The sequence below is a fragment of the Chaetodon trifascialis genome, chromosome 1 (assembly GCF_039877785.1).
Source record: "Chaetodon trifascialis isolate fChaTrf1 chromosome 1, fChaTrf1.hap1, whole genome shotgun sequence".
Lineage (NCBI taxonomy): Eukaryota > Metazoa > Chordata > Actinopteri > Chaetodontiformes > Chaetodontidae > Chaetodon > Chaetodon trifascialis.
The window spans coordinates 15,667,294-15,692,200 of record NC_092056.1 but is presented as its reverse complement, the minus strand read 5'-3'; the positions used below and the strand labels follow the sequence as shown (position 1 = coordinate 15,692,200).

The 24,907-nt window shown below is 41.8% G+C and overlaps 1 protein-coding gene across 1 annotated transcript; it reads right to left on the bottom strand.

Moving 5' to 3' along the window:
• Positions 1–23,585, bottom strand: aldh1a2 (aldehyde dehydrogenase 1 family, member A2). The gene is made up of 13 exons (XM_070967330.1): positions 23,299–23,585; positions 14,825–14,929; positions 13,999–14,139; positions 13,410–13,539; positions 11,207–11,268; positions 10,356–10,484; positions 8,179–8,292; positions 4,515–4,617; positions 3,665–3,849; positions 3,343–3,507; positions 2,939–3,096; positions 1,169–1,243; positions 1–933 (listed from the first exon to the last, which is right to left on the bottom strand). Exons 1-13 carry the CDS (start codon positions 23,413–23,415, stop codon positions 861–863), a joined length of 1,557 nt encoding a protein of 518 aa, XP_070823431.1. The 5' UTR covers positions 23,416–23,585; the 3' UTR covers positions 1–860.
• Between the last annotated feature and the right edge of the window lie 1,322 nt (positions 23,586–24,907).

The following is a 24,907-nucleotide window of genomic DNA, read 5'->3' as shown; positions in this document are numbered from 1 at the left end:
CCAGTAAAAAAGCTTTTACTGAAAAAACTATGGTCATTTTATCATTTCATAGCATATGATTGTATAAACATAAACATAGATGGACATCAATGAAAATCAGTTACATAATGTTTAAAATACATCTACTCCTCTTTTAGCAGGTGAGAGTAAAATGCTTTTAAGAGGTTAAAATCTTCACGTTGACATACAGTGTTAAGTCATAGATGCTAAAATACAAACAAAGACAATTAGAAATCAATTTTAATGCTGAATTAACATTTCATCCATTCATATCTGAGGCTGACAACATCAGTGGTCTTGAATGAGCTGACATGCTTGCATGAATTCTGCCAAGGCAATGACACATGAGGTTTTTGATGACCATACCGCACAGTACAAAGACAAACTGCCTCCCAACACATGACAAGTTGCTAGTAAAGGGTTGATTGCAAGTGCGGTGACTGATTCTCTGAGCATCCAGCATCTGTCGGGGGGATCAGGATGTAACGGCTGGGAGGGGGTTTGTTATTGGGGTTTGCAGTCAGAACAACCTCCCCCATCGTCTCTGAGAGTGCTTTAGTGTAGTTAGTGGAGGAGGTATACATTATGGGGGTAGTTCAGTCGTTGTCAGTTAGACTAGAGACAGTCCACAAACTCAAGGCAGGTGGAAATAGCTGGACAGGGATTGGCTGACTGTCCGTGGCAAGCAATGCGGAGTTGATGGAGGAACTGGGAGGGCAGTGAGTGGTCACAGCCTGTAGTTACCATGGAGATAACTAGTTTTGATGGTTAACGTGGTTTGCCAATGTGGACGGACCGACGAGAGGCGGTGTCAGTGATGAGGAAGACGCTACCTCCTCCCAAAGAAAAGTGTGGCTGCCTTAAGAGTTCTTGGCGACCATCTTCATTGTGATGGTCTTCACTTCTGCGTACTCCTTCAAGCCACTTTCTCCCCTGAAAACAGATAACAGGAAATAGTAACAATGCCGCTCATTTTGTTTAAACTATCATGCTGACAGCAGCTGTGAAATGCTGTGCATGCACTGCTGGAGGCTCCTGATGGAGAAATACTGCACTCTCCTCTTAGATAAAAATTTATGTGATGTTAAGCAAGTTTGGAAAGTAGGCTTTCAAAATACAAAGTCAGTGTTAGTAATATTCAATTGGCAGGCAACCAGGTCATACTCACAATTCACGTCCGTTGCCAGACATTTTATATCCTCCAAATGGACACTGTGTGCTCAGAGCGTTGAAGCAGTTTATCCTGAGAAATACACAAAACATTGGTCACTCTTGTGCCTCTGACTCATGTGGTTAGCTGTTATAAAATGATACATAATTTTGTCCAAAGCAGTAGTATTACAGCTACGTTCAGTAAGACTGATGTAAAAGCACACTGTCATTGTCGCTGGTATTTCTGAAGCCCTCTTTATCTAACAACATAATTCCTTTATTATTTAACAAACACAGCTGACAGTTGTCAGGTTGTATATTTGTGAATTCAGTAACTGCAACTGCCTGGGAAGGAAAGAGTGAATGGAGGCTGAGTAGATTGAAGTTGAGGTAAAGTAGGAGTGAGAAAACTTGTCAGAGAAAGGTGCAGCCTGAAGACAAAGAGTTTTCAGTCCTGAGACAAAATTCTGACTGAGAAGATCCTGAGGAGGAGGGGTAGGACTCTCTGTTATGTAAAGCAATGTTAAGACAAGGCATTTCCTTACGGTAACCTTTAGCATGGCGAGACAGGAGATTTAAATGGAGTAAATGTAGCTATTTAGAGATACAAAGAGATGTAAGAGGGAAAAGTTGCTGCTTTGTGCTGACATTCAACCCTTTTAGCCATAGATGAAAAGATTGATACCACTTTTATGTCTGTACAGTAAATATGACGCAATCGCTAGCAGCCGGTTAGCTTAGCACAAAGACTGGAAACAGGGGGAAACAGCTAGCCTGACTCTGTCCAATCCTGCTACTAACACCTCAAAGGTCACCAACATGTTTTATCCTGTTTGTTTAATCTGCACAAGAAACAAAGAGTCTTTTCATCAACGCAAGGCTGCAAAGAAACCAGCAGGAAATATTGTATTTCCCTTTACAATGACTTTTTAAAGATGATTATGTTTAACATCTATGGCGATCTGGGCAAAATGTTTGGTGAAGAGTTGTGTGATGTGTTTTCATTTTGAGGGGGGGGGGCATTTGGTGAGGCTGCACAAACCAAGTCAACAGAGAAATCTAACGTCACCCATATCTGTAAGATCAGGAGATGACTAGAGGCACAGCTGGTTGTCTGGACTCAATCCCAAATGTCTTTGCATTATGAGAAGCCATCGTGGTCGGTATCAGCGGTGAATATTGTTTTGAATAGTCGAGGCAGAAAAGATGGTAAGAAAGGAGGATTGGTTCTTCTCAAAGTACTACACAAACTCTTCAGCAGAGGAAGAGAAGTAGGCTGGTGGCTGGGCAGCTTCAAGAATGAAGGACAAAGCAGAAAAATGTTTCCTCAGCTTACAGAGGATTGCAGTCAAGTATAACAAGTGGTGAAAAATCCTTGGCAGATGCTGTTTGTTAGCTATACTTCCACCCCTACTTATAGCCATCTGCAGGTAATTACAAAAGAAACAAAACAATTTTAAGTGAACTCAAGAGGTAACATTTAATGGCCATTTCATTCATACAAATTATAAAATGAGGGTGTCACTTTACATTTACAGTCTATGTTTTGCATTGCTGTCGTGCACTGGCACGTTGCTTTTGATATTTTTATATCTTGAATGTCTGAGCTGAATGGAAAAAAGTGAAAAAAAGGAAGGAAAACATTTCTTTGCGGCTTGTGTAATGATAGTGAAGTGGCACCTTGCCAGATTACAGTTTATGGATGCCAGAGTCTGAAATGGTTGATACTTCCCACATGAAAAATATTACTGATTGCATCTAAAGAAATGCAGCAGATGAAACTTACCAGACAGTGCCAGCCTGCATGGCTGTGCAGACGGTCATGGCTTTGTTGATGTCATTGGTAAATACAGCTGCAGTCAAACCATAATCTGAGTTGTTGGCTCTTTCTATCACTTCCTCAATAGTTTTGAACTTCATGATCATCTGGACTGGGCCAAAAATCTGTGAACAGAGAAAAATATGAAGGTTACACATTATGAATCTTCTCATGCATTTTACCTATTAGTATATATCACATACTAATATAGTTGTAAATGCAGGACATTGACTTGAATGAAGCATTTTTATATTGTGGTATTACTACTTTTACTTGTGTAAGGAATACTTCTTCCAGCACTGCTTTCCATGCCCCTGTACATGCATCAGCAGTGCTGGAGCTAACAAAATCTCTGTTCTTTATCATTGTACCTCCTCTCTGGCGATGCGCATGTCATCCCTTGCATTAGAGAAAACAGTGGGCTCAATGAAGAACCCTTTCAAGCCCAGAGCTTTGCCTCCACACTCCAGCTTGGCTCCTTCACTGATGCCACTCTGGACAAACTCCAACACACGATTCTGCTGCTCCCGACTGATCTGTGTGCGAGGAGGAGACATTATATGGGCCCAGAACAGAAAAGGCAATTAAAGAAAGACAGAGAAGCAAACATTTTGAGTTAAAAAAATAGAAAGTGAGCTGCTCAAATGAAACGTGTGCCGCTGTTTCACAAAGCCGTAGATCTGTTGACCTCACCTGTGGACCCTGCTCAGTAGTGGGATCAAAGGGGCTGCCGACTATCCTCCTCTTGGCTCTCTCCACACTCCTCCGAACAAACTCATCATATATGGGCTCCTCCACATAGATGCGAGAGCCTGCCGTGCAGCACTGGCCTGCATTGAAAAACACGCCCTGGTGGGCCTGTTCTATCGCCAGATCCACTAGGAAAAAAAGGGGCTTTTAGTTAATCATGACTAGATATAAAAATGTTTCCTTGACATTAGACACACTGTCCCATGCAAATAGTTGTCTTAAACATGAGTCTAATTTAAAAGTCTTACTTGAAAGTCTTAATGTTCAAAGAAATCATCATCACATCATCATCAAGAAACTTCCTTTGGTAAAAAAAAAAAAAAAAAGTAATCCATGTAGTATATTGTTACAATATTTGCCCCAATATTTGTTGGAGGTATCCTGTGCAAATCTGATACCTGACACCTGAGAGACAGGACCCTGCTGTTGAGCACGAAGGGTTAACGGACCCCCGTGATTTATAGGTCTCGGCTGAAGCACCCGACTGAGTCAGGGTCCATTCTGCTGATTTACTGGCCTAAGGGAGCCCCTCTCACGGCTGCTGAAAGCATTTGAAAGCCTCGGCACCCCCAGTTTGGTGAGCCACTTAGAATTTATATGAAACCCATCCATCCCCAGATTTTCATGGCACTACAAATGTTTTGAGCATTTTAAGTTTCTCAGTCTGTGTGTGTTTATCCACAGATCGAAGGTCCTGAGAATGGGAACCTAACAAAACAATAGCAGTGACGGACCACCCAGTGAGGGTGACAGGTAAATGGAGCACTGAATAAAACATTACTTGAAAACTTACAATCAGCATCTGCAAAGATGATGTTGGGGTTCTTTCCTCCCAGCTCCAGCGTCACCTTCTTCAGGTTACTCTTTCCAGCTGCTTCTTGGATCAGCTTGCCGACCTAGCAAAGGAAACAGATTTGGGGTTTACTCACATAGATGCAGGCCCGTGGCCAGATCAGTAAATCAGCTGAAGCCATTAAATAACTTAAGGAGGCTGGTTAGCTCCAAACAGGGAATGCACTGGTAGGCCAGCTGAAACATGAGTTCTGCAAACACACAGAATGAATATCTATTACAGGTTTTTGGAGGCAGCAACAGAAGAGTAAAATGATGTTTCAGCCGGTAACAGCATCTGATGTCTAATGAAGGCAGGAAGAAGCAACCACAAGATGTGTGGGTGGTGTTCTGTGATCTGACTATCTGAGGGGGGGTGGGGTGTGGGGAGTATGAAATAGGTCTGGTGTGAAGACAACAAGGGATTTGCTACGTTTTTTTTTTTTCATTAACTTCTTATCTTATCCTATTTCTTCTTTACTCCTTATCAAGAGTGATAATATCACATAACAAAATGAAAACTAATAAATAAAACATTTAAGAACAGCACTGCTTGTTAAGGTCACTAAAGGAAATCACATATGTAACTCATCTTAAGAGACCATACCAGTGTTTTAACTCCTTAACTGTGAACGATGTATACTTAAAATCCACTGATCAGCACCTCTAAAACTCACTGATTATGCATAACCCTCCATAAAACCACAATTTGTCATTTTTACACATCTGCTTTTGTTTGGATTTGGAAGCTTCTAAACAGTGAGGATTAGAAGCTTCCAGTCTTTAATCTACACTAAACCCAGTATCTAATGTACAAGTAAAAGAGAGCATCAATCCTCTCATATAACTCTCAACAAGAGAGCAAACACATCTACTCCCCAAACTGTTGAACTGCTCCTTTAAGATTGAGGGAATATGTCAGTCATGGTAATAACGATGTGGTCATTCCATATAAAAAGTCTCAACAGTGTAATGAATTAGCTGCATTAACTGATATCTTTTCCATGTTGTGACATATTGTAGTAACTAAAGATAACAAGCCTGAGAAGTCCAACAAACCTCCCTCACAACCCTACACCCTAAGCAAGTATTCATCTTCCTGTTACTCATACAGCCTGTTTTATTTTCCGAGAGAACTGACGAGATAAAGTGGAAAAATACCCTCTCGATGGCCAACCCAAAAACCCCCACCTCCAACCTGGAAAAGACTGATCTTCTCTCACTATCTTCTCTGGTGTCTGAGTTGCTTTTAGATACTAAGATATAATAGAAAATAATAGAACAGAATCTGTGGCTGTGGCTGGTACCTAAGCTGCATGAAAGCAACGCAATACTTGACTCGGCTTCTTGTTTGTGATGTGTTTTGTCTGCCTTTGATCCACAACACAATAAGGGTGACTAATGGGGGGTTAGCGTGTGTTTACTCAGGGGTAAGGGAAACACACTGTGCTGCGAGACTCCTCTGTGTGGAGTCACAGCCACATGTGAGTCAGTACGAGGATGAGTTGTGGTCCTACAATCCACCTGTAGCTACACGACCATCTTCCACTCTGTGAGGAGATGCTGTGGTCTCCAGTATCCCCCACCCCTGCTACTACAGCGCGGTGACTCACTGTCTGGGCATCAGCAGTCTCTTATAGCACTGGCTCATTCTCTCAGTAATTGACTCCAGATCACATGAAACAACAGGAAAACTAGTAAAAAAAACCTCGGCCACTCACAAAGGAAATGTTCAATCAAGACGAGATGATAAAACAAAGAAGATGTTTGTGTTAGAAGGTACATTTATGCATGCTCGCATGCACTCGTTCGTTTTGTTTGTGTGTGTGTGTGTGTGTGTGTGTGTGTGTGTGTGAGAGAGAGGGAGGGAGAGAGAGAGAGAAGGAGAATGACGACATAAAATGTATGTTTTATATTATACTGTGCTGGAAAATGATAAAGATGCAGTGTTAGAGCAAGTTATACACATGATAAATATCTGTAAATAGTTATGATTCTATACTATTTCATTTTCTGGTGATACACAGGTCAATATTGGAATACATTATGTAGACCAGTAGTGACCGCTAACAGCTTCCACTTTGATTAGGTCTGATTAGTAGATGAAGTTATGGAGAGAGAACAATAATCTCTGACTGTTCTGAGCACATATGAGAATCAGACATAGTGACACAAACACACAGGAAAACAATGGAAAATTAGGATTAAGAATTGAATGGAACATTCAAGGGTTCACATTAAGTGAGCTAAGAACACAACGATCCTGCAGCCATGATAGCAGCTCGTGTTTTGAGCCTAGTGCTACCACGTCAGCATGCTAACATGCTCACAGTAACAACGCTTTAGCAGGTATAATGGTTACCAGGTTCATCACTATAGTTTAGCATGCTAACATTTTCCAGAAAACAAAACCTGAACCTCATCTTGGCCCCAGAGGAAAAGTCACCAAAGTCAACAGGGTTCTTCATCTGGGGATCATGAATTTCTCTACTCACTGTAATGCCAATCCAGCCGATAATTGTTGAGAAATTTCAGTCTGGACAAAAGTGCTAGACCAACAGCTAGCATTGCAGCTAGCTTGTCTTAAAACTTTCTTCATTCACATTTCTTAGTTCTTTCTTAGTTTATGAATTACTTGAATTATCACCTGTTATCACATGTCTTCTACTTCAAATTATACCTTAAGCACTCAACTGATACGGAGGTATTGGAAAGCAAACAGTAAAACACTGTTCCCTCAGTCTGACATTCATTGACATCTGAAGTTAGCATATATCTCTCATCATGTGGCCTAACTTAGCTGTCATTACCGTGACTGTTTGGCTTGGTAATCTTTGACATCTATACCTGTGTGGGCTTATCGGAGGTTGCTCACAACACAATTACACACTGATTCTCCAACACACCACCAGAGTCAAAACAGACATCTCCAGAAACCACAAGTCAAATCCAAACGTTACATAAACCTGGCTCATGTACCAAAGATACATGTGAATTACAGGCTGGTCCCATCATAGCGTAAATTCTACATTAGGATTGCTGTAAATGGTTTTAGCAGAGGGTTTAGTTTGCAGTTAGAAATAACAGATGTTTATAAATGATCTGCAGAAAAGGAATCTGCTGTCACCCCGGCTGTTCCCTCTGGCCTGAGGAATTTGTTCAGACCGCAACACCTCCGAGCGCTCAGCACCTAACATGGTATGTCCTTGATGATTAAGCTTTCCATTAACTTCTCCCCTGTCCTGCAAAGTCACCAGGATTTATCCTGTGTGTGTCCTGATAGTCAGTTCAATGAAAGTGCTGTGGAGGTACATTAATACAGCAGAGACAGTGGAGGGAAAACAGATGAGGCAGTGTTTTCAGAGAGATGTGTTTGTATACTCTGGACAGCGGAAATATGTGCATGTGTGCAAGATAAAATCAAAGCCTCTCTGTCATGAGTAGTAATGACAGGGCATGCAACTTAAGTAAGTTGTTTGTCATTTAGACTTCAATACAGGCACACAACATCCCCTAATTACTCAGCCTGCTCTTATGCTCTGCACATGTTGGTCACTATGTCACTTGCTGACAAAAGTAAGCAGTAGGCAGCTGTTGATCTGAGCCAGTTTATTAGAGAAAAGTACCTTGGTTGATCCTGTGAAAGCCACTTTGTCTATGCCCATGTGCGAAGCAATTGCAGCTCCTGCCGTTGGCCCGAATCCTGGCAAAATATTGATGACTCCTGGTGGAAACCCGGCCTGTCAAAACAATATGAGAGGAAACAAGCTTTAGCAGAGATGACAGCAGAGCCAAGCAAAACCACAGGCGGTGTGGGGGAATCCGGACCCAACCCAACCTCCCTACCAGCAGAGAACGGAGAGAACATCAAAAAGAAGAAGGCAACAGACAGATAGTCTCCAAAAAGAGGCGAGGCCAGAGAGGGCAGGGGAAGACAAGGAGGATGTGGACACTGGGAATTGTACAGCATGATTAAGTTTCTCTACATGAACATGTGATGCTACATTGTTCCTATCCTGTTTAATTTACTCACTTGCTGCACTCTCGAACCCTTTGATACAATACAATACACTCCCAGAACACTTTGGATTTGAATTGACTACTTGATTTAGTTGAATAGCTGCACTGTATGTGAAGCTCAGTTATGCTTTGTCCTTTGCTTTGTGTCTCAGTGCTCTCTTGTAACGTGTCAGCACTGATATTCAACTTTCAAGTTGCTGAATTAAAATTATTTAATTCAGTTCATCTTAAAGACTCAAAGTCACCGACTAAGTAGCTCATTCACCTTTTTTCTAAGATAACCAATCACATCAGCATTCAAATGCAATTCAGTACATAAACACATCACTGTCTCACCGTTGCTACATTCACCACTATTGACTGAACTGGGGACAATCCTCGGTTCAGAGAGTGGCTGGTTTAAACTGTTAAGTTCAGTTTGGCATTAAAATAGGCCTTTATGATTACTGTTATAGGGTTACTGTTGCATTCATTCATTCATTCGTCAGAATGGGATGATTAGGAAAAGCATCCCTTATTCCAAATTGAGCATGTTCACACATTATTGCAAGGTGTTAGCCATTGTGCTAACCTTTAGCTCCGTTTGATGGGCTATGTATTTCAGTTCATTAGCAAGCAAAACCAGATACAAACACTGTAGAGCTTCAATAAAATTAGTTGAATCGAGTGTATATGTTAATTTTCAATTCCAGTTTGATTTAACAATTTGTTGACATGTCTGTTGTTTCTTTTCAGGAAGTGGGAGATATCTTGGTTCATTTACAAATTTACAAATTACAAATCATAAGCTGACGGGAACATTTCCTCCCACTCAGCTGCTCGTAATTTCAGTATAAACAATATGACGTGAATGTGACATAAAAGCTCAGCAGCTTGTAAGAAGGAAGTAACATGCTGTGTCAACCCTACACAGCATGTAGCTGGCGGTACTCTCAGTCATCACTGAGGGGCTGCACCGATAAAAGATACTGAATATGTTCAGCGACGGCTGTGTTTCTGTGTTTCCTACGTGTACATAACATCTCTTTCATCATTCAACCTGTTCACAGAGATGTGTGTGGGTTATCCTGAGCAACCAAAGCCTTGTTTTATCAAAGTCATGTTGCTGTTGCCTTTTAAAAATGGAATTTTTTATTACTTTAAAGGACCAGTGAGTAAGATTTAGTGGCACCTAGCAGTGAGGTTGCAGATTGCAACCAACTGTATGCACCTTGCCCTACTCCCCTGTTTCCAAGGAGAACCTACGATAGCTGCAAAAAACATGAAAGGCTTAGAGCAAGAGTTTAGTTTGTTTTGGGCTACGGTAGAAACATGGCGGTGAACATGGCGGACTCAGTGACCTCCATTGTATTGGGGATGCAGCATAAATCTGAGGGATTAAAATCTCAACACTTTAGCTGATAAAATCATAACTCTCTGCATGGCTGCATACCAATATGAGTAAATGAAAAAATGTGTTTTGCTGTGATTAGGGTGAACTGAACCTTTAACTTGTTGGCTAAAGGTGGAAATTAGAATAGCATTCAGCATTAATTACTAATTAGAATTGCAGTTTCTGAAAAGATGCACCGGATAGACAAGTGACACTTTGTTAAACATCTGTTTTTTGTCGCCTTGTGGTTACACTAACACTGGACAATCCAAATAAAGTGTTTGCCAAATTCATAGTGAACACTGTGTTCTTGGCAAACTGAAGCCTGAACGTGATTCTGATTCAATTAATGAAGTCTTAACTTTGGACTTGTGAACACATTGTGGCTGGCATTGTGACTGTGTCGATTACCTCCTTGACGAGAGCAGCTATGTAGAGGCAGGTGAGCGGCGTCTGTTCAGCTGGTTTGAGGACAACAGTGTTTCCACAGGCGAGTGCTGGACCCAGCTTCCACGCTGTCATCATCAGAGGGAAGTTCCACTGTGCGTGACCCACACACACACACACACACATGGACACACAAACACACACATACACGCAGGAAAAAGACATCATGCATCTGACTGACACACTGGGTGGTCACAAGTCAAGCTCAATAACTCATCGCTCTTAAGTCACTTACTCTCATTTTCACTCTGTCTAAACATAGTCAAGTGAGAAAATGTTCTCGGCACTTGTACAGTATTTTCTCTTCCCACAGTATTCTGAGAAAGCCGGGAAATTGCAACACATGTGCAATAAGCCCATATCACTGTACAACACACAGGCCTGTGTTATTTCTGCTTTACACAGGAGCCCATGGGGCTCAACGCAGAACCACACGCTTTCTGCACTCTTGCACAATCAACAGTGTCTCTTTCTCCTTGATCTTTTCCTCCTTTCTCACCATTCTCCTTTCCCCAGACCCACTATGTTAAATCCCTCAGCTCACTCCTCTGCCTCTCACTTCTCGTTCCCTATTACTCAAGCTCGCTGGCACCGTTATTTTTGGGGCTTACCAGCAGGATTTACCCGAATAAACAGTGACTGTCAGGGAATTACTGGAAAATGCAGAATGTAATTCAACAAACAGGCCAGACTTACAACCGCCGACATCTCTTTTAAACACAGCCAATTCACTGTTATCTGGGTTTTTTTTTTTCAAGCTTTTATGTCCATTTGTATTCATCATGCATGCCACTTGTAGGAAGGGTAATACTCACAGGGATAATTTGTCCACAGACTCCAATGGGCTCATATCTGGTGAATGTCAGATACTCTCCATCTGTGGAGGAACACACATGCAGCACACACACGCACGCACGCGCACACACAAAGAGAAAACAGGGTTTGTCATTTCTAGCTTTAATTTAAAGCTTGAAACACATGAAAAATGTCACCACCTGATACCCCCGGTGTTGTTGACTCAACATGTTAATTTGTAAATGAATCCACACGCAACATTCCTGGTTTCTTTACCCTGGTGAGAGATTACATTTCGTTTGGAGCCTCCTACAGCACAGGCATGTGTGTAACTGTTTTAGGTCATAGAGATGGGTGTTATGCTGGAAAGGTTTGCTCATTCTTCTTGCATTACTTAAGTAAGAGGAGGTACTTACTGAGGGTGTGCCATGCTTGTTCATTCTCCACAAAAACAATTGATATTGAGAAGTGTGTGCATAAATTTGTTACAACAGTTGTCAGCTGATGAAACATTGCCTAATGTTGCATTTGGACTGGAATGATCAATGGTAGATGACAAGCCCAGATAATCACTTTCAATGGGATACAGTGAAAGCAAAACAATGGACACGAAACTGCAGTAAAGATTCTCGATTGTCAAACTTTGGATGTTGGGTCTTTCCAAACTGTTATTGTTTGGAGAACAAAACTACAAACCTACGAGACATGAGATTTTCAGGAGGAACTCAAGTGCCTGCAGGCTTTGTTTGAAAGTATGACGCCTGCAAATGACTTATACTTCAATTTGGAACATGCAATGTAAACTTTACCAGGCTGCATAGCCAAAGGTGCTTCACACAATGACACTCCCCATTCATTTCACACTGTCTGTGATACAGATCCAGCACAAGAAGCTCAGCATAACATGCAAGACGGACAGACGCTGAGGGGTTGCTGGTGGTCGATGTGCTGCACCTCATCCTGACAGGTGAACAAAAAAATGATAACTGACAGCTTTGAATCAGACAGGCTGCAGGAATGCTTGTTTATTTTCTCTGAAAGTCTACTGGTGCAATGAAGATTAAAGCAAAGCCCTGGGACAACGCTCACCGTGGCTGATTTGGCAGCAGTGTGCAAGAGAAGCTTTGAGAGGGACAACACAGTGCTGTCAGGAGGCTTCCTGTGTCCTCTCTCTTATTCTTCTTGCATTTCCCTTTTTTGTGCTTCCTGTTGAAACAGACAGCCAACTTTCCCCTCTTCCACAACCAAATTCAACTGCCTTACTGGGGCAACACTGGCAACAGCCTCCTCAGGGAATAAAGAGTTTTATTTGATCACAATCTGACACCTTACTTTCCTGATTATAAAACTTGTTTTCCATTCAACTGAATACACCACTCTTCTTAAATCAGCTATAATCAATATGTAATAACAGTGGAAATGCGATGGCCACGTGTAATGAAAAAGCTGAGCGTTTTTGCATCTTTTAGCTCATTGTTTTGATTTTCACTTCCACAAATTTTGCTGTTTTGGTTCAAACGGTAGGCAACTGTTTTCAGAGTAAAAGCTCTTAAAACCCACTGCACACTACCTGTCCAGCACCAGACACCAGCCAGACAAAGTTATTACCTGGTGACCACAATGGAGCATTTAGCAGCCAATGAACCAGATATTTCCCTCAGGAGTTGGAGGAGACCAAAAAAGAGCTGAAAACCTGTTTATATTGGTCTTATATTAAGGTGGCCAGAAACACAACTCCAAATGAAGACTAATGTTGCTCTGGAACTGCTGGATGAGTTAATTCATTGGTTGACAGTTTGCTAACAAGTTTGCCACAGTAACTTAAAAGGTGATACTGCTTCCAGTGCTGTGTTTCCAGCTTGTTCTAGCAGCTTATCTAATCATTTAAATGCATCTTTGTTTGACACCTTAATACAAAATTTGCCTGACAAATTGCTTTCACAATAAAATCATTATTTTACTGAGAAACTATCTTTTTGTACCAGAGCATTTAATGCCCCGATGCTCAGAGTATTGTGGTTTGATACGCAGCTCCACTAATAACAAGGCAGGGACTTCACCTAAACAACACCTCTGTGTTCATCTCCAAACTGTCCTCAGAGACAAACAAAAGTCTTTGTTTGACATCTTCCACTGCAGTCCTACTAAACTTTCCTTCACCACCAATCTGCCTTTAGTCCATTTCACCAAAACTCTGCTGTAGTTCTCAGAGAGGGATCTTACCCATGGGAATAGAAGTGCCGTGGATCTTGTCTGCATATCCAGCGAAGTATCTCAGTGTCTTTATGGTTCCTTGGAGGTCCACAAACAGGGTGGGCAGGAAAGGCTTCCCACTGTTCAGTGACTCGATAGTCTGAAGAGAGACGGGGGAGATGTTTGAGAAATATGTGATATAACCTCGTGATCCTAACATAATTCCATACTGTTCCAGCCTTTACACTCTCTCAGGGGTGAAATGTGACACTAAGATAACACTAAACTACAAATACAGCCCCTATATTACCGTTATATGTTCTCTTTGAGACAAAGCGAATTTATTTGGAGCCTTTTTCATAAACACAGAGTCGACTCCAAGTACTTTGTAGGAGGCATAAAAAAGCATTAATTGATAACCAAAATATATCAAATAAGAATAAAATTAAATAAAGAGACAAAGGAATAATGGTGACACTATAGTTTCAGGGCAGATACAGTTCAGGTGTAATACTTAAAATTATAGGCTAATAATCAAGTGGGTAAGAGGTTGCTATTATACATACACACATTATATCATTCATTGATGCAGAGAAGTGCCAATATTTGGTTAACTTACTGCTAAATAGACACTGTCTCTCTCCACCAGATCAGCCAGTTTGGACAGCAGACGACCCCTCTCTGACGCGTCCATCCTTCGCCAAACGGAGCCCAAAGAAAAGGCAAGACGAGCTGCCTGCACCGCTTTATCAACATCAGCCTACCAGAGACAAGAAAGAACCATACTAATGATCATCCATTATTGTACTCCTTCAGATGGATGATGAAAACTGTCTTGTCATGTATTTTCATATGTAATGCACATGTACAAAGAATTAAAAGCAAAACACAATAATAATCATCAAATTATGCCATGGTGGAAAGTAACTATGTACATTTACTCCAACAATGTATGATTAAGTACAATTTACACTACTTTCTACTTCCACTCCACTTTATTTCTGAGGAAAATATTGTACTCAACAACATGTATTTAACAGACATAGTTCCTGGTTACTTTTCGGATTAATATTTTGTAAACAAAACACATCATCAGTTTAGAAAATATGATGCTTTGTCCTTTATTAAACTACTCAGCACTATATGAAGTGGTTAAAATTTGCTCCACTTTGACCAACTACACCATTTAAGCACTTAAGCAACATACTAATGCATCATAGTAATGATGCAGTTGTATAATAGTATAACACTTACAGGGTCATTGAGTACATTTTGTTGCAGATATTTCTATAACTACTAACTTTTACCTGGAGTATTTCTATAGTGTGGTATTGATACTCATACTTGAGTTTATGATTCTGCCACCATTGACACTATCTGCAGTTAGATATCCCTGTTTTCAATGAAAAAGACAGACAGAAGATGCTACGCTGTCGAGTCTTTACCTTCTCTGCTTCCTGGACCTCACAGATCTGCTCTCCAGTAGCCGGGTTGTAGGCAGGAAAGACCTTCCCACTAACAGAGTCCTGCCACTCATTGTTGATGAAAATCTGCAGGAAAAAAAATGCAGTTTTCAGTGTTTTAGCAACCAGATGCAACAAGTCATGCATGTAGTTTCTTGGTATGAATTAAGTGCACAAAATGATTATTAAAACTTTCCACTGTTTTGTAGTCAAATCAGTCAAACTGATTTGACTACAAAACAGCTGAGTTTGAGTGGGAGATAATGATAATCCGTTTTATGTTTTAAATATTTAAATATTTGTTGAGCAATCATTTCACTCCACCATGTTGGCTACAGTGACATGCTTGAAAGGCTGTGAAAGACTAACAGCTCTCATTCAGCGGGCCCAGGGCTTCCAGACTCTTGTGTAAGGGATATTATGGGAGAATCTCTGGAAATCTGGACAGAGATTCCTGCCTGTCCAGCATTGCTCTCTGGGGAGTGCTCCACCATCCAGACAGGGGGGTGGGTTGGGAGGAGTGGGTGGGCAGATAAATCCCTATCAGACACCAAACCCCCACCCACCCATCCACCCCCAAGCACACAGACACACGTTTCACAACATCACTGCTCGTTTACGAGATCATAAAACACGTGCCGCGCTTGGTTTCTGTGATGCGTTAAAGCGAGTCTTCTGTTAAACAAGCGGCTGGGAAAAGGACATACTCAACATCTATTAAGACCAAGAAAGACAAGAATGAGAAAAATCAATGTTTACATAGTCACAAAGCTGAGAATTATGTCACTGAAATACAAGCAAACCCTTCATAAGATGATAAAAAGTGGAACAAAATGCAAAGTGTGATTTGAAATTGCAAATACATCTCCCACAAGTTAAAAAAGAGCCCCTTCCTAGCTGACATGTTTAGATCCATTAGGCAGACTACTCACACACTGTTTTTAATGGCTGTCAGTCTGCTTGATAGATAGACTGCAAGGAGAACATCTGCTGGCACAAATCTATCTCTGTGTATACATATGCTCTTACCGTCCATCTACTTTAGAGGAGTTCAGATGCACCGAGAGCAAACCTGAGAGCAGGGTTCAAGTATCCCACTGGCCTGAGCCTCCCTAAACTCTCCAACATGTTTACCCCCATAAATGCTGGGCTTTAAGTACTATTTAATTGGCTGTAAACTGTTAGCCATGTTTACTTTCGGGTTGGTATAAAATGCCAGGGAGTCTGAAAACTGTTGGAGCAAACACATCACTCTGCCTCCCTCCTCCTCCTCCTCTTCATTCCCACGGCTCGCAGACTCATAATGTGGACGCTGCGTATGAATAACTCACATGCAGACGTTTTAGGTGTTCAGTATCTGTGTGTACCACCCTGCAAGAACCATACCTTACAGACTCATTCCTCCGCGGTTCCTTTGTACCCACACCATCCCCCACACATCTCAACACACACACACACACACACACACACACACACACACACACACACACACACACACACACACACACACACACACACACACACACACACACACACACACAGATAGACCAGGCTGGAGAGGCTTCTTTCTCCAGTCTTCTCAGGGGCCACCTTTAATCTGACACTCATTAAGAGCACTTCATAAAATTGTCAGTAACGATAAGGAGCAGAGGGCCAGCTACAAAAACAGAAAGTCCTGTAGAGCACTGAATTAGTTTTTAAATTTATAGGGGCCACTGAAGTGGGGCGCCCTAAATCAAGAGGAGCCCCCTGACAGCCTCAACAGTCCGAGCAAGAATGCAGACCATGGGCAGCTTTATGCATGGCGTAACCCCTCTCACAAGACACTGCTAAAGGAGAACGAATGAAGCAGGAGAACAGTAGAGCGGGCCGCCACCTAAATCACAGCCAGAAAAGGACAACTGTCAGCCGCCGCTTGGCTCGGCCCTCTCTCTGGGCTCGGACTGGTGTTGGACTTTTGTCCGGTTCCATTGAGGGACTTGATTAAGATGACAGGACCAAGTCATAAATCAACTCTCAAGGTTTCTTAAAATTGCTTTTAGGATCATTTGGACGAGGGGCAAAGAACACAAGAATTAATTAAAAATAAAGTGCACATTTTCAAATGACAAATAGTGTTTTCTTTCCCATTCCCTGCAGGGTTGTTGCTATCACTTCACATGATGGTTTCCTCTACAACAATCAGTGAGTACTTAGAGTAAACTTGGCATCCAGAGACTGCAGAGATGATGACTAAACAAACACTTTTCTTAAAACTTGATCAAGTTTTAACAGTTTGTGCTGCTGCATTTATTTAAAAGAAGCATTAAAATTGATGCATAATGAGGATGCCTGATGTGGATTAGAGCTAAGCAGTAAGTATACGGGTCAAGACTTTCTGCATGGGCCACGGGGCAGCTGCAAAACATCGAGCAACTCCCAGGCTTTTCTGCAAAAGCTGTCCATCACATCATCCAGGGAGAGAGGGCCTGACCATGGGGATAATAAGTAGATGAGACATGATGTACACAAACAAATTTTTTTGTCATGCTTCAGATCAGCTACAAATGCGTGCCTGATTGTTGATTTGGTCATTTTTTATGTAACATCTGATGCAGGTTTCTCGATCATCTTCATCCATTATGAAAGCATCGTACACGCTCTAACTTCTCACCTTGCACCAAGTGAAACACAGGGATATTACTGGCCTTTATTTTTTCACGTTGATCAAAACTTTGCGTGATTTTTTGTGATAATTCATTTTTTAGGAGTGAACTGCAATGGGAAGTAAGAAATGCCAAAATATTTTCTGCAGCCAACAAAACATCTGTTTGGCTCTTTGCTTCTTCTCACAGCTCAGATGCTAACGGCTGAAGGAACATGTCATGCTGCTCAGTTCTCGTCTTATATAAGGGGGAGGGTGAGGAGGGGAGGTGGCGTGGGTTGGTGTGTGTGTGTGTGTGTGTGTGTGTGTGTGTGTGTGGGGTGGGGGTGGGGGTGTGAGGGTTTATGTATATGTGTGTGTTTATACACAACACGCCAAGATTCCACAGCCAGACAAATCCTAGCCGGGCACCTGCAACACTCGTCTGTGCAGGAAGTTTCATATCCTCCCCTATCACAGGACCTCTATTTCCTCTCTGGGTCTGGATGGCTTTCAAAAGTCTTATAATTGCTGCTGTTACAAGTGAGTGGAGAGCATGTGAAAGTGGAGACCAGCTGGTGTTTTTTCTCCTACTCCTCTCCACATGTCTGACACCATGGAGCCTTCATGTTTTTCATTCACACACCCACAGACAATGCCACCCTGCGCTCCTGGGTTTGGCGAGGGCGACCTCGCTGTCACTGACTGGCAAACGTCTTTGTCTCGTCGGTGTGTGTGGGCAACTGGCTCAAATTGTTCATCCTGATTCAGAAGTTATGTGAGAAACACTAATTTGACATAAGGCTGTAATTACAAATAACTTCTTGTTGTCTTTTTCAGTTGATTTCAGTCAATTTCAGTAGTCAGAAACCACATTAGAGTGTGCACGCCACTGGAGCAGCAGGCATTTTACGTTAAAGGCTTTTCAGGCTTCTGTGGTGATAATTTCTTAATACCTTTTTTAAATTGCAAGGGGAATATTAGATTTTGCCTTTTGCAGCTGAAGACAACTGTTTGACAAAGTTTCTGGGCAGATTTTCATCCAATGAATGCATATTTTACTTTAACTTTGGGAGTTAAGTCATAAATTTATCCAATCCGCACCCATGAATCCCAAACCTCTGTATCCACATTCAAATATTGCAGTGAAGTATGCCAGAGAACTCGTTATCACTCAACAAAAACATATCATCTTCCAGGCTTAATAGAAATACTATGCACTACACAAAATGTGTCAGCCCTCGCTATACAATCGTGATCAAATGAGTGATCAAAGATTGCAGAGAGACAAAGACAAAGGCTACATGCAGTTCGATTTTCATGAATCAACAGTGAAACTGACCTCTTGTCTCACTACTGGCCTTTCTTTTTTCCTTTGAACATCTGAGGTTTGATGGGTTTCCTGTGTACTTAACAATTCTTTAAATCTCGGGTCAAGGAAATGTTTAAAGAACAGTAGTTTTACTCATGGGATCGCTGGACAAAGAGGAAGTCATTTTTAAAAGAACTGTGACGGTTTTCCATAGACAAATAAACATCTAGAAGAAGCACTTGTGCCTCTGCTGCGTCCCGTGCTTGCCGGAGAAAGAGGCTATTCCGCCAGATTTATGAAGGCCAGAGTTTTTCATAATGACACCGTAAGGATTTACACGTTCCTTGTCAGGAGGGCTGCAGACTGAAGGTGTGGGAAGTTAACATGCTAACCTTTCTGTCACTGCTCTTCCTTAAACAGTGATTAAGTGACAGGGGACACGATGTTGACGTGTCTGCTAAGATGATAATTTACACTCGCTGCACAAGTAGGCATTTCACACCAATGGACATATTAATGGCGGTGCACACTTACCCTGTCACAATCAAAGAGATGTGTTTTAGAGAGTATGTGGCCATGTGTGAACAGGGAGATTGTGTAAGCAAAGGCAGAGAAGGTGGTGTGGGGGTCTCGCTGTGCTAGTTGTGATAAATCATTTAGTTGCACAGTATCCCCTAACTTTGGCTCCGTTTGATCTTGATCGCAGTAAGGTGGTGGTTTTGAAGTGAAAAACTCCAGAACTGCAGGTCAGGCTCTGGCGAGGCAGGGCCACTAACCCACACAGTGAGACAGGGTCATAATTTACACCCCGGTGGACAGCACCTAGCATCGGGGAGCCCCAAGCCTCCATCTGTGCTATCTCAATCAGTGACAGATTGATGGAGCCTCTTATTCATCCAAACTGAGTGGATGTCTCTGCATAGACTGCTTTACAAATACACGAGTCTTTAGTGGACAGGTTCTGCACAGGTTCCTATGGTGAAAGTGCACTAATGCCACCATGAGCAAAGCAACAAAGAAAATTTATAACTTTTGATTAGATTAAGGGATCCTTAACCCAGACAATGAGCACAGCCACTGAATTTGATCCCTCAGCCTGTTCCTTGTTAGTTCTTTATATTTTTTTAATCACTTTTTACTATGTAATTACCCTATTAGAGAAATAGGCTGCAATAAAACCAAACTGTAACTACAAACCTCATTTTTAAAAAGTTGATTTTTTTTAATTATTTTTTTGCATATACATTCTTAGTATTTGTTAAAACTTAACTTTTTGTGGATTATGTTCTCATAGTTTTAAAAGTGCCTGCAAGAGGCTCCATTATGTAAAAATAAAGGGCAAAACAACGTGCTGACCTTTAACTTTTACCATGCGCAATAAAAACATTTTACAGACTGTTCCTTCAAAGTAAAAGCAGCAAAGTTATTTCCAGTCCTGTAAAATTCGTCCCATTAAGTGTCTGGTTTAACAACTCATTATCACTGAACAGTGTGAAAAACTACAAAGGCTAAAAGTATCCAACACCAAACGGAGCAGGAATAGTTTCTCTGTTTGCCTGATTATTCATATGTCCCTCCTCTCCGCTTCTACCACAAGTGGAAAACATCAATAAATAGCTATCATGGCACTCTTATTTATGACTTCCTTCGTGGTCCTATCAACCTTTAAACTGTTTCTGTCTTGTAACCCAGCTGTTGGAGCCTTCTAGCGATAGATATGTGGGGGTTGGGGATAGGACGACCGAGCGCCAGCTTTCCTCCTCATGCTTTTAGCCTCAAGAGAAAGGGAGTGTGAAAATTACCAATTCTGCTTATGGGGATATCAATAGACTAATAACAGAACTGCAATCTTCGATGATCACAAGAAGCAAGATAGCTTTACTGATACAATCAGCATGTCTTTGATGATGAGCAGTTCATGACACGGTGAAGAGGACAAGGGGCAAACCGTGATTGCAATGACCCTTTTATATCCCATGCTTTCCTGTTATAGAAGCAAACCTGTTAAGTAATGATACTGTATCAGCCATATCTCTGTTTCCAGGGTTGTTCGCATGCAATCTTCACATTGCAAAATAAAGAGTTGTCACTGTGACTTCATGACTGATTTTAACAAGATTTTTGAATGTTTACCTAAGTTCAGAAGGATTAATATTGCCATTTTGTTGCAGAAAAGCTGAATACATCTGTGTAAAAACAATATCTGAGGACAATTTGCGCAGCTCCATCCACACGCCCTATAGGCCAGTGAGCAGTGCTGGTTGTTTCCCTTGCAGTGAGTGGGGTGGAGAACAGGAACAGGGTGTGAGGAGAGCCCACGCCAGGGGTTCCCATAAATCAGGGCCCTTCTGCCCCCTATGTCCACCAAACCAACAGGGACTGGATGATCCAAATTCCTGGGGGTTAATTCACCAAGTCGCTCCCTAAATTTCCTCCTGTACACCACTGTGTCCACCCCTTTAACTTACACTCTGCACTGTGAGGGAATGGAAAGCTTGCAACACAACAGTCTATGCAACACGCACCGTCCTCTTCACGGTGCAGCAGCAGTGTGCCCTTTGCACTTAAAACAATGAGGTGGGTGTTAACACAGAGCAGTTATGGCACTGATTGTACTGACACCACACTATCATTAATCTGTCCTATAGGAGACCTGGCCTCTTATCCCGTAATCATAGAAATACTTGTTCTGTTGCTAAAAGACCCAGTTTTGTTCAGTGGCAACAATTCTGCAGTGAGCTTCATCCTGACTGCTCAGGCTGATGAAGTCAATAATCTGAGAGGAAAAGACCTGATCTCTGACCAAGGACTTCAGGTCACTTCAGTATGTCCCAATGTATGCATATGTTTAAAAAAAAAAAAAGCTATGGAGACACTGCAGACATGATACCAAACAGGCAACATAATATTTCATATGAGAGCTATTTTCAACATGTGGAACTGGAAAATAGGAGAATGTGACTCACTGATTATTTCTTCAATTACCCACCAATATGTTTAATGCTATTTATCGAGTACAGGGAGAAAATGCTGAAGCACTTAACTACAGAATATAGACTTACACACTGTATCCTCACCAGATGTTGTAATTCAAATGCCACTGAGAGCAGATTTTTTTTCTGGTCATATCTGCAACATAATTTGTTTCATATCTTAAAGTTCTTTGTTTGACTCCAGCTCCTTTCTCCAGTTATTTCTGCATCCCTTCTCTTCCACCCACACACTTCTGACTGCAGGGCAATCCAGAAAACTGCCCTGATAACACATTTCTTCTTTGACAACACGCACTTTAATGCAAAACCACATACTCATTACTAAACCAACATGCTGCCATTTAATAACGAGACAATACCTGATTTAAATCTCCGCCAGTTGTTGGGTCTTGACCAACCTGTGAGTGTGTAAACTGCTTTGATTACCAATGTCACTGACAGAGAAGCCTTCACGCAGAGAGAATTTGGGCTGTTTAGTTTATACACAAACTCGGCCTTAGCCACTGATTCCTAAAATCATTATGAGCAATCTAACATTAAGTAAATTAAGAACGTTACAACTCACTGAGTACCACAAGATCACCACCGAAGTGAAACAGTATAATTATAATAGGAGAACTGAATGAAAGACCAAGATGTGCATTATTTCAAACTGATAAGTATCCCTTGAATTACTTTTTATTAGGCGACTTTAATTGAAAAACACATTTTATTAATTTTTGCTTTCTGTTCAGTGATCTGAAAGGATGTTGGCCTGTGTCTAGGGGAGTGCACTTCAGTTGCAATGTAGAGTACATAGGACAAAAGTAAATAATTGTCCAGGTGAGTCAGTGTTTTATACATTTTAAGAAAATTTCCTCAGTTTATTCCCAAAGAGAACTCTAACTATGACACGCCCTGATTAATAAAACACACGCCTCCTAAAACACGGTTATTTTGTGGCATATGCAATTATAACTGGCCCACATTATACACAAAGTCAATTATCGGTGTTAATCATAACGCCAGATTTATGCAAACGCTCAAATTCGAAAATGTAAATATCTCCTTTTTTATCAAGTGAAGCCAAGAAAACAGCAAAAATAATCAGAAGCTCATTATTCTAAAATACTTTACGTCCATGATCTGCTTTTTGGAGTAAACGATCTTGTCCAGAGGGTATTGGTGATTTAACGGCGAGCTACACTGAGCACGTGGACACAGAAAAAAACCGATCGGGACTCCAGGACCGTCAGATTATCGAGTCTCAACTGGACTTTACGAAGTTTTGTTCGGATGAATTTGTCAGTTCCAGCCCTGCGCGAGCCACACGGGCTGAACCTGAAGCCTCAGCTGCTCACACACACACACACACACACACACACACACACACACACACACACACACACACACACACACGCACGCACGCACGCACACACGCACGCACGCACATAAAACAAAGTTCAGCTCAAGAAAAACTTTTGGTTAAAAGACACACGATCAGACATTTGCGAGTGAGGGTTAGCGGAGTCGATCCGCAGAAACAGACCTTGGTGTACTTGATCTCCGGGTTGGGCACCGGTGAGGGCATCAGCTGGAGGGATGCCATGAGAGCAGCGGGGTCGCTCTTCACCTCTCCGGGGATCTCGATCTTACTGGAAGTCATCGCGGCCGTCTCTCCACTCGTCTGCCTGCTGCGCCTCTCTGGGTTTTTTCAACAGATTTCTGATTAGGACTTTGGGTTCCTTCCTGGGTTTATAGCCAGGTGTGAGCCGCGGTTCATTTTCATTGGGCAAAGAAAAGGGCTGTCCTTTTGAAAATTAAATTCACGCATTTACATAAACGACCTCAGCCATGCGTGTTAAGGAGGAGAAACACAGCCACCCCACCCACCTCACACTCACGGTACTCTCACTTCCACTGTTTTCACTTACCGCGGCTTTCTACAGTAATTCACGGTCTCACACACACAAACACACGCACAACACACGGAGTCATGGATTATGAGAAGAGTTTGGAGTTGATCTCTTATCTAAAGTCAGTAAGTTTTAAATGACCGAGGAGCCAGCTCGCAATGAATAAATGTGATTTGGTGAAACATGATGATGATGAGTTTATTGAAGCATACTTTATTTATTTATTTATTTATTTATTTATTTATCAAAACACACTCACCAAGAGGTCCATTTAATAGCTGCTGGACTTTTATGATCACACGACCTCAGTTGGTGTTATAGATTTTCTATCATTCTGGGCACTTTAGGGACTTCTATCCATGTTGGCAGAAAAGGGGAGATTTAAAGTTCATTCTTGACCTTGGCATCAGTAAATAGCCCTATAAAAACTTATATTTACTCGTATCTGAAAATTTAAACTCACATTCTTTCCACCATCGTTACGCATTTCCTAAGCGGCATGAAGGTGTCAAACTACTTTCCTCGGCTCTCTATCACCCTGCAGTCTTTATTTGCCTAACACAACCTCCCCACGGTCTGATATGTGCTAATGTGCATTAGGGGGATTGCTCCTACTTGTTGGGGTGTTGTTGGCAGAGATTTGTCCCGCAGGTGATAATTCCCCCCAACGCCTCCTTTAAAACTTCCAATAAACATCCAACAATCAACTGTGTGCGAGCCTGTCTCCGAAAACTGGAGGAATTCAAGCAAATCGGCGCAGGAATTAACACATTTCCTCAGGAATCCATGATAACAGTTACAAGCTAAATCAGAGGTTTAACTTAGATCTGCTCTGTGTGTAGCAGATTGTCAGTGAAGGAAAAGGAAGTGAACCCAGGGAGAAATGTGGAATAAACATGTAGCTTTAACACAAGCTGTGTTGATCATCTCACCAACCAGCAGCTTTAATCAGAAAGCCTTTACATTTGACAGGACAAAGGAGTGCGGAGACAGATGTAGGCCCATCATTTGCAAATCCCCGGAGGATGCTGCTCCTCCATCAGCACATCAGCCTGTTTTTCACAGCATGGGCGACACTCTCAAAGTGTCTGTTTCACATCAAAGAGGACGTGCCTGAAACTGTGACATTGATTAATGCATTCAAAACATCCCATCCTCGGCCTGTCGCCTCACCTTTCCACAAAGCCCAGTGAACGGAAGATAAGACATACCGGTGTGACAAAGCGCAGCCTGCAGTCCAAA